This window comes from Caretta caretta, chromosome 6 (genome assembly GCF_965140235.1).
Source record: "Caretta caretta isolate rCarCar2 chromosome 6, rCarCar1.hap1, whole genome shotgun sequence".
NCBI lineage: Eukaryota > Metazoa > Chordata > Testudines > Cheloniidae > Caretta > Caretta caretta.
In genome coordinates, this window is record NC_134211.1 from 3,429,061 (window position 1) to 3,439,080 (window position 10,020).

At 45.1% G+C, this 10,020-nt stretch overlaps 1 protein-coding gene across 1 annotated transcript; it reads left to right on the forward strand.

Annotated features, from left to right (window-relative positions):
* Positions 1–6,588: 6,588 nt before the first annotated feature.
* LOC142072398 (olfactory receptor-like protein OLF2) lies at positions 6,589–7,527 on the forward strand. Its single transcript, XM_075129061.1, has one exon. It carries the CDS (start codon positions 6,589–6,591, stop codon positions 7,525–7,527), a length of 939 nt encoding a protein of 312 aa, XP_074985162.1.
* Positions 7,528–10,020: the final 2,493 nt, after the last annotated feature.

Sequence of the window (10,020 nt, forward strand, 5' to 3'; positions counted from 1 at the left end):
CATATTTCTAGAAAGCATTTTGGGGTGTAATGTCACACCCTCCTCCTGAACATACTCCCAGAGATTTGGACACCGTCCATGGCAGAGGCAGTACCTGTAAATTCTGTTTCTGGTCACAACCCCTTTTCATACCTTTTAACCATAGGAGGTCTTTCATAGGTATTCTAGCAAGGTTTGGGGTTCCTGGTCCCCGGATGCCTGAAAACAAGTTGGGGTGTAGTACTGCTGTCTGCATTCTGTTCGCAATATCTGTTAAAGTGGAGTTGTCTTGGTGTTTAGCCACAAATGCCGTGAGGCAGTGTGCCTCAGTTTCCCCTTCCACACAGCAGCGTAGGCCTGTTATGCTTTTGTTGCGGTGCCAAACTTTCAGCCCGTTTACAGGTATAAGCTGAAAAGCAACATGCTTGTGGGACTGTCTTGCCACGATCCCTAGCATGAACAAAAGCTGTTTTTTTCCCCACAAAGCAGGTGTGTCCCACATCTTTAAAGGATTTACCACTCTTTTTAGCTCCTTTGTCTTGACCCGGAGATGAAGTAGCAAAAGACACAAGATTAACAGGAAATCTTCAGCGGAGAGGCTTTGTTCACACAGTTTAGCTTGTTTAATGTGTTGCATTTCCCAATTCCTTTGTGTACCCTGGTAGGGGCTCTGATGCAGATTCTTCTGCCTCTTTGGAGAAGGCTTTTAATTCAGGCCTGTGTTTGAGGCTTTGGCAAGGAAAGGGGCACTGCAACTTTGCCTGCCCTCGGCCTCTCCCTCTTGTGAAGCTTCCCAAGTGCAGAGTTTTTCTCCCACCAGCCTTGAAGAGAGTGTGTTATTTTTTATAAGGGTCACAGGAATAACATTCTTTAACAGAGTGCTTTGGATCGGAAAGATCCCCTCAGTTACCAAAAGGTCAGCTGGGTGGACTCTCCCTTCCAGGAGATCTGACCCCCAGTCATCCCTTAAAGCCTGATTCACGGGAGAGGGGTTTGGCATTTTAAATGCAGATTTTTCATCCTCCTCCTGGGAAAAAGCCTCTCTACAAAAGGTGGGCAGCCTCTCCGATTCCCCCTCACCTTCCGTCTGGACTTCCCATTCTGGGTTCTCTTCTGGGTCAGACACTCCTGTGTCCCCCAAAAGGAAAGGTGACTCTGGTCCGGCTGTGGGCTCACAGCTACCAGCTAGGACAGACCCTTCCCTGATCAGCAAAATCCCCTTCTTTCCCTCAGGTTGGGCTTGCTTCCAGCTACAGAGTCCCTGAGGTCTGGTTCCCACCACAGCAGGAACCAGGACCCCAACTTCCACCTTTGGGCTACATGTTTCTGTGCACCACAGAACAGGGCCTGTCCCCTGCCGACCTGCAACTTCCTGGCAGTCAGCAGCTGGGACGGCCTCCTTGTTACAGCTGGAGAATTCCCCTCCCCCAGGCAGATGATCACAGGACAGGAGATGGCTTTGTCCAGTACCTCCCGCAGGGACTTGCCTTGAGCCCAGGAGCTAAAGGAACTGGATACAGCCATTCCTGTCCCCAAGGCTGCATGCTTCACTGCTACAGAGGAATTTAAGAGACTCTGTCCTATTCCCCCACTAGCCCATGTGACTTCACACACACACCCTGCCCGGGGGCTTTGAGCACAACATTCCTTCTCGCTGTAAACCAAGCCTGGGGCAGATTCTGCCACATCAGAGAAATCATTCCCCAGTTGAAATGGTGCAAAATTATGTACCACTGTGGCAACAGTCAGCTCAGCCTGCACATCACCAGTTTCCATGTGTGCCTTAGCTGAAGGGGCAAGGACTTTCTAACCACCCACCAGTTCCAATTCTGCCATTTCCCCTGGCAACAAATCCTTCTCCTGGATTGGGTCTCTTCTGACCACAGAAATCTCTGCACCCATGTTCCTCAATCCCAGGAGAACTTTCCCATTCAGTTTAACAGCATGCATGTGCTGACTGCTCGGTTGTGTAGAAGCCCCCATTACAAATCCTGGGTGGAAAGAGGCAGGAGCCTGGCTCTGAGAAGCAGAATCTTCATGTGTTACCTGCTGCCTGTTCCCACTCAGCAAAGGACATTTATTCCTCAGGTGCTCAGTGGACTCACAATCCTGGCACCTCTTAGGCTCCTCTGCACATACAAGAGACTTGGGACGAGGAACAGGGGAATGGGGATGTGGACACCCAGCCTCCTCTTTCCCTGGGGTAAAACGGTGCTTCTGCTTCCCCCAACCCTGTGTCCCTCTGCCCCTGGTTTCTGTTTAATTGTAGCTTGCGATGGCTCAAAAGAGTCTGCAAACTCAGCCATTCCACCCACTGCATCCACCTTTTTGTCCCACAAATCCTGTTTTACATCATTACTGCACATATTCAGGAATTGTTCCTGAGTAACCAAATCATACATTTCTTCCAAGCTTGTAATGCCTTTTCCTCTCACCCACCTACCGAAAAAATCTCTCATTTCATTTCCATAAGTCACATTACTCAATCCAGATCCCCGCTTAAAACTCCTGAATTTAACCCTTTAGGTTTCAGGTGTAATCACAAACTGTTTCAAAACCAGTTTCTTTAATTTACCATAATTTGAAGCATCTTCAATACACATCTTATTGAATATGTCCAGAGCTCTTCAAGTCAATTTTCCTACCAATGTGGTCATTTTTTCATTGTCAGGAATTGTACGGAGGGTGCACAAAGGTGATCAAATTTTCAGCAATATCACTGGACTCATCATAACACAGACATATTCGCTCCCATTTGTGTATTTTTGGGGAAGTGGGGCCAGCTGCTGGTGGGTTTTGTCTCTTCCACTCCATAACAGCCAGTTCATGCTTCTGGGCCTGCATTTCTCTGTCTCTTAACCCAGGGCTCATTGTAACTGGCTGCCTCTGCTTCCAGAGCCCTTCTGTGCACAGTTGCCTCTGCTTCTCTGAGCTTCAATGGAAACTCCCAGTCCTTAGCCTTCTCTTCTGTTTCCTGTCTGGCCAGCTCTAGTTTAGCAGCTGCCTCACTGGTAGTCATTTCCCTGTTTTTTTCTGCTGGGCCACACCCCTCTGCAGTTTACTGAAACTGAGATTCACTCAGATCAGGCTGGGCTTTAGTTAACAGAGACTTTCCCAGTACCCAGTATTCAGCCTTTCTAGGCAGTCAGCAACTTTGGCAGTTCTAGCTTCTTTTGATCTTCACTCTTACTTCTTTTGCTTATTTTTCTATCCCTATTTCCCTTACCCAAAATAAGCAATCAAAAAATAACAAACCAGTAACCACTTTGGCTGTTCTCTAAAACTCACTGAAAATCACGACCAGAGTCTCAAAGAAATCAGCTGTGCACAGGCCCTGCTTGACTATTCCGCTGTGACATGTTGGGTCCCTTTGGAACTGCCACATGATGTGCTGAGTCTCCCTCTGAGCCTCTTTTCCCTGCCAGTACATTACTTTCTTTGGACAAGACACGCTTGCCTGCTGCAAACCCAGATCCAAGTTTCAACCATGTCCCGCACAAGCTGCAGGTTTAACTGAAAACAGCTTAATAGTGCTCCTGTTTCTAACATTCAGCTAGCCAGCTCCCAGTGGGGTCCAAACCCCAAAGAAATCCGTTTTACTCTTTATATAGCTTATATAGGGTAAACTCAAATTGTTCACCCTCTATAACACTGATAGAGAGTTATGCACAGCTGTTTGCCCGCCCCCCAGTATTAATACATACTCTGGATTAATTAATAAGTGAAACATGATTTTATTAAATACAGAAAGTAGAATTAAGTGGTTCCAAGTAATAACAGACAGAACAAAGTGAATTACCAAACAAAATAAAATAAAACATGTAAGTCTAAGCCTAATACAGTGAAAACTAAATGCAGGTAAATCTCACCCTCAAAGATGTTGCAATAAGCCTGTTTTACAGACGAGACTTCCTCCTAGTGTGGATCTAGCAATCAGTCACACCCCTGTAGTTACTGTCCTTTGTTCCAGTTTTTTTCAGGCATCTCCTTGGGGTGGAGGTGCTATCTTTTGTGCCCGCTGAAGACAAAATTGAGGGGTTTACACAGGGGCTTATGTACTCTCTCTCTTGTGGGTGGAAACCCCTTCCGCTCTCCTCTTCAGAATCCAGCTCCAAGATGGAGTTTTGGAGTCACATGGGCAAGTCACATGTCCATGCATGACTCAGTTCCTTACACAACAACACTAGGAAAAGCTCAGATGTGGATTGGCATCTCTCAAAGTTCACTTTTAGCTTAAGTGTTTCCTGATTGGGCACTTCCAGAGAATAATCTTTTCTCAAGAAGCTGTCCAACTGCATCACTGATGCTACTTCAAATCAAACAAGTACATAGTAAATAGGATGAATATATCCAGTAGATCACAATCTTTGCAGAGATATGTTACATGGCCTATCTACCATAAAACATATTCCAGTTATGTCGTATTTACAGGCATGAGACTATATCTATAAAGAATTATGCGGTGCAATGTCACACTCTATTTCACGGAGTATCAAGTATAGGAAATAAATAAAATTAAGAAAAGAATCAGAAGGGAGCTGGCCTGCTCGGAGATACTTTGTTACAAAATCTGCAGAGATGCTGCAGAGATTTTGAGTGTTAACCACCAGTTTGGGGACATAATCTCCTTTTTGAAGCCTGCCCTGACCTTGGCATTTTCAGTGAGGACTGCCCCAAGCACCTGTGGGTCACAGGAGGCACAGAAGCCAGGAGAAGGAGTTATGAGCATGACTCTTAGAGGAAGTAGGAGCACAGTGTTTCCTGGGCACAGACCAGGGGTGACAGACTTTGGATACACAGATTGCTGGTTGTTTGTTGTTTCTAGTGGTGTTCAGGGAAGCAGGACTTTGTGTACATTCTCTGTAACCCCTTGCCCACAGATTATACCAAAGAATATAGCTGACTTGGATCATCAATTTTTCCTACGAATACAATCGACCCTGCAATGCCTCACAGGTTGGCACCACTTAGTAAAAGGGGGCACCAATATGCCATGGAGCACTGATAATACCAGACAAGCCTGAAGACAAGGAAGGGATTATTTCTGCTACCATAGTGAAGAAGGGAAGAGTCATTACTGGGCCTGCCTTGGATCTCCTTGTGGAGAGGTGATGTTACCACAATGTCCTTGTGCATCTGCAGCCATGGATCATTGCATGGGCCCATCCTTGGCGGACCTATACTTTCATGTCAGTTGAACACTGCTGTCAGTCAGCACCGCACCTTTGGTGTGACTGGGATATTTTCTAGGTTGGTGGCTGTGACATACCAGGGTCCAACCCAGACTAATCAGCATCTGTGTCACACCTGCCTGCAACCTTGCAATTCCTTGCTGACGTGGCTTCCACCTGGGCCACTCACAAACAACCGTCAAGCATGGAAATCGCACCCGAGGCATGTGTGTGTAACTGCAGCCTGGCCAGGAATAGTTGGGTTACACTCAGGCTCTCACTGCCCTTGCTTATACTGGAGGGTGACCCCAACACACTCCCCACTCTTCGATTTCCCTCCTGAAATGTACGTCCTGTCCTGCCCAGTCCTCTCCTGCACAATACAAGCAACACTATCGATTATTTCTTTAATAGCACTAACATGCCTGCCTCTTAGCTTCTCAAACACTTCTATTTAAGCACACTGGATTAGATAAAACAATAAAAATCAAAGTTTACTGACTACAACGATAACAAATAACACAGTAAGTACAAGTAGGTCAAATTAATCCCCAGCCACCAATTAAGCAAGGATAGCTTGGGTTCACATACTGCATTAATTAGGTGTTGTGTCTCTCTGAGCTCAGGTATTCCCAGTTGCTTCAGGAATCAGTCCCATAGATCACACATCTCAGTATAAAACTGCCCGAATGCTCCGAATTGGCAGTTTCGTTCGATGAGGAAACACCAATGCATCTCTCTCTCTCTCTTCTCAGCAGGTACGTGCTATTGTCCTGAATTAGAATCACACACGCAGACACCATTGGGATCAGCAGGTATTGAATTTCAGACCTCCAGAACCAAAAGCCTCAGCCCCAGCTCCGACCCCTTCAGCGAAAGAAGCAACCTCATGGGTTGGAAAAAATAGGCAATTAGCTAGTCACTGAAGTCAGGGCTTCCCATTATGTCTCTGGGTTTTCATAGAGGCTCCAGTAAATGCCAAACAGCTTAATAGCACAGTGAGCAACTTTACCCCAAAAATGACATGTCAAGCCACAGAGCTCCCCTTGCCCAAAGAGGGTGGAAATATTGACATTCCTTTCCTCTCACCATTTCTTTAGCTAAGGAATAATCCCTTCAGACTGATTCTCTCACAGCAGAGTCACAAGTCACTGTTTTCTCTTTGGATGAGTGAACTGAAGTGTTTGTATGGGAGGCATGATTAATTATATTTGCATGTCATTATATTTGCACAGTGTCTGCATTTTATGGAACACTGGAATGACCGGCTGTGAACATTTGGCTCTGTGAACTAAGCCTTTCCCTGAGCGGATACTGATGTCCATTGAGAAACTGATCTCCATGTATCTTCACTTACTTCATTATAGAGAAGGGACAGGTTTTCCGCACCATTCACATGCCTGCATATCTGTAGCTGCCTGATCTCTGTTCAGAGGAGATGGAAAAGGGAAATCATTCAGAGGCAACTGAGTTCATTCTCTCAGGACTGACAGATCGTCCGGAGCTGCAGGTCCCCCTCTTTGTGGTGTTCCTATTGATTAATGGTATCACCCTGGTGGGGAATGGGGGGATGATCTTGTTAATCAGGATTGATCCCCGACTGCACACCCCCATGTACTTTTTCCTCAGTCATTTGTCTTTGTGTGACCTCTGCGTTTCCTTGATAATTTCCCCAAAGATGCTGCTGAATTTCTTAGCCGAGGGGAAAAGTATTTCTTACACTGCCTGTGCTGTGCAAATGTTTCTCGCTATCATTTTTGGAGATCTTGAGGGCCTCTTGCTGGCTGTGATGGCGTATGACCGTTATGTGGCCATCTGTAACCCGCTGCTCTATACGGTGAGCATGTCCAGGCAGCTTTGTATACTGCTGGTGGCTGGGGTGTACGCAGTGGGGGTGCTGGATTCAGTGTTAAACACATGTTTTACATTTCGGCTGTCATTCTGCAGCTCCAACATCATCAATCATTTTTTCTGTGACGTCCCCCCACTGTTGGCGCTCTCCTGTTCTGACACCCACATGAATGAGATTGTGATCTTTGCTTTCATCAGCTGCATTCAAGTGATCAGCTTTGTGACTATCCTCCTCTCCTATGTCTATATCACCTCCACCATCCTGCAGATGCGCTCCGCCGATGGCTGGTGCAAAGCCTTCTCCACCTGTACTTTCCACTTGACCGCTGTGGTCCTGTTTTATGGCCCCCAACTCTTCATGTATTTACGTCCCACCTCCAGCTATTCCATGGATACAGACAAAGTTACTGCCGTGTTTTACACGCTGGTGATCCCCATGTTGAACCCCCTCATCTACAGCCTGAGGAACACGGAGGTGAAGGACGCCCTGAGGATAGCAATGAATAAACTCCAAAGCAATTCTTGAATCTTTTTAATTCAGTACTGGTTTAACTGTGGGGAGTGGAAACAGGTGAATTCAATTCCCAGCCCATTTCAAAATAATTTCAGAGAGTGCGTGGTAATTTTTTTCATTATTATATAGTTATTATTATTAATTTGTTTGTATTCCAACAGGGTCTGCAGGTCACAATGGAGATCACTGGACAAAATTCGGGAAGCATCACAGGAAATGCAGGAAACCCAAGTCCATAGTGTGCCGGGTTTGTTCACAGAGACCCTTATTGGAAATGTCACCTCATGTGCTGAAATGACCTCTGAGTCCATTTTCCCTTCAAGCCTGGGCCTCTAGAACCCTGCCTTGTTGAGCCAGACACACTCGCCAGTTGCAACACAGACCTAGGATATGCGTGATGCCCCCAAAGCTGCAGATCTAGACTGAAACAAGCTCAGCAGGACACCTGTCTCCAGTACACAGATACCCAGCTCCCAATGGGATCTAAACTTCAAATAAATCTGTTTTACTCTCTATAAAGCTTGTACAGGATAAAATGATAAATGCTTGCCCTCTATATCACTGCAAGAGAGATATGCACAGCTGTTTGCCCCCATCCCCCCGCAGGTAACAAGTACTTCCACTGAGTTTATAAATAAACAAAAGTGATTTTATTGAGTATAAAAAGTAGGATTTAAGTGTTTTTAAGTAGTAAGAGACAGAACAAAGCAAAATAAAACAAAACACTCAGGCTAAGCTTAATACAGTCAGAAATCCGTTTAAAATGTTCCAGTTTTTCTCAGGATAGAGGACTGTTGCCTGCATGCAGTGAAAGGTTTGAATAAGCCAGATGAACACCATTTCCTTGCTATCATCCTTCTTTATTAATTTATTCCAATCCACCACAAATAGTATATATCACTACAGATTTATTTATTACCATAACTCGTTTCATTTCCTTCTTTCAGCCCTTCTGTGAGCAACGATAATATCTGATAATAAAGTTACAGGTAAATAAACACTCGTCTTTCTCATGTTCTGTCCCACTTTCTGGAAGAATGAAAAAGCTGTGGAAAGAGGTGCAGCCACTCAAAATGGATCTCAGCATCTGCTCTCCTGCTGAGATAATGTTATTGGCTTTCCCTGTTGTGCTGTTTCTGTACATGGAATGTTGGTTCCATTCACTGAACAGGGTGTGGAAAAAAAGATCTGTGACCTAAAGCTGAAAAAAATCTGTGATAAATATAAAGGGAAGGTAAACACCTTAAAATCCCTCCTCGCCAGAGGAAACCTTTCACCTGTAAAGGGTTAAGAAGCCAGGACAACCTCGCTGGCACCTGACCAAAATGACCAATGAGGAGACAAAATACTTTCAAAAGCTGGCAGGAGGGAGAAAAACAAAGGGTCTGTGTCTGTCTGGGTGATGTTTTGCTGGGGACAGAACAGGAATGGAGTCTTAGAACTGAGAAAGTAATCTAGCTAGATATGTGTTAGATTATGATTTCTTTAAATGGCTGAGAAAATAAGCTGTGCTGAATGGAATGGATATTCCTGTCTGTGTGTCTTTGTTACATAAGGTTTTGCCTAGAAGGATTCTCTATGTTTTGAATCTAATTACCCTGTAAGGTATTTACCATCCTGATTTTACAGAGATGATTTTTTTTTTACTTCTATTAAAAGTCTTCTTGTAAGGAAACTGAATGTTTTTTCATTGTTCAAAGATCCAAGGGTTTGGGTCTGTGGTCACCTATGCAAATTGGTGAGGATTTTTACCAAACCTTCCCCAGGAAGTGGGGTGCAAGGGTTGGGAGGATTTTGGGGGGAAAGACGTTTCCAAACTACGCTTTCCTAATAAAATAAACCCGGATAAACATTTGGTGGTGGCAGTGGAAGTCCAAGGGCAAAGGGTAAAATAGTTTGTATGCTGGGGAAGTTTTCAGTAAGCTGGTAAAAGTAAGCTTAGGAGGTTTTCATGCAGGTCCCCACATCTGTACCCTAGAGTTCAGAGTGGGGAAGGAACCTTGACACAATCGTATCCGATTTCAAGACCCATCATCTTTCTGGGCTCACAGATCTTGACCTCCTCCCTGGATTGGAACTGGTGATGCAAAGGGGAAAGGCACCTTGTCTCAGCCTCAAAACCTTCAGCCATTCCCTTTCCCCAAAACTGTCTTTCCTAAAATCCTTACTCTTTAACCCCACCCACATTGCTCAGCAATTATCTCACTACTTCAATTCTGCAGAGTAGACCACCAAACATCAGAGTGAGGAGAGAGACTTTTTTTTTACTTGATATCACTGTAAAGGCGGTACTGAGCTATGGGGCATTTTAACTGATTTGTCCGCTTTGTGGCAGAGAAGAAGAATGAACCCAGGTCTGCTGAGTCTGAGTCCAGACCCTCTGCCCTCCATGGATCAGGGATAGATGGATGAAATGATTTACCCAAAAGAATCTGCTATCCTGTGATGCTAAGCTTATGCTCAAATAAATTGGTTAGTCTCTAAGGTCCCACAAGTACTCCTTTT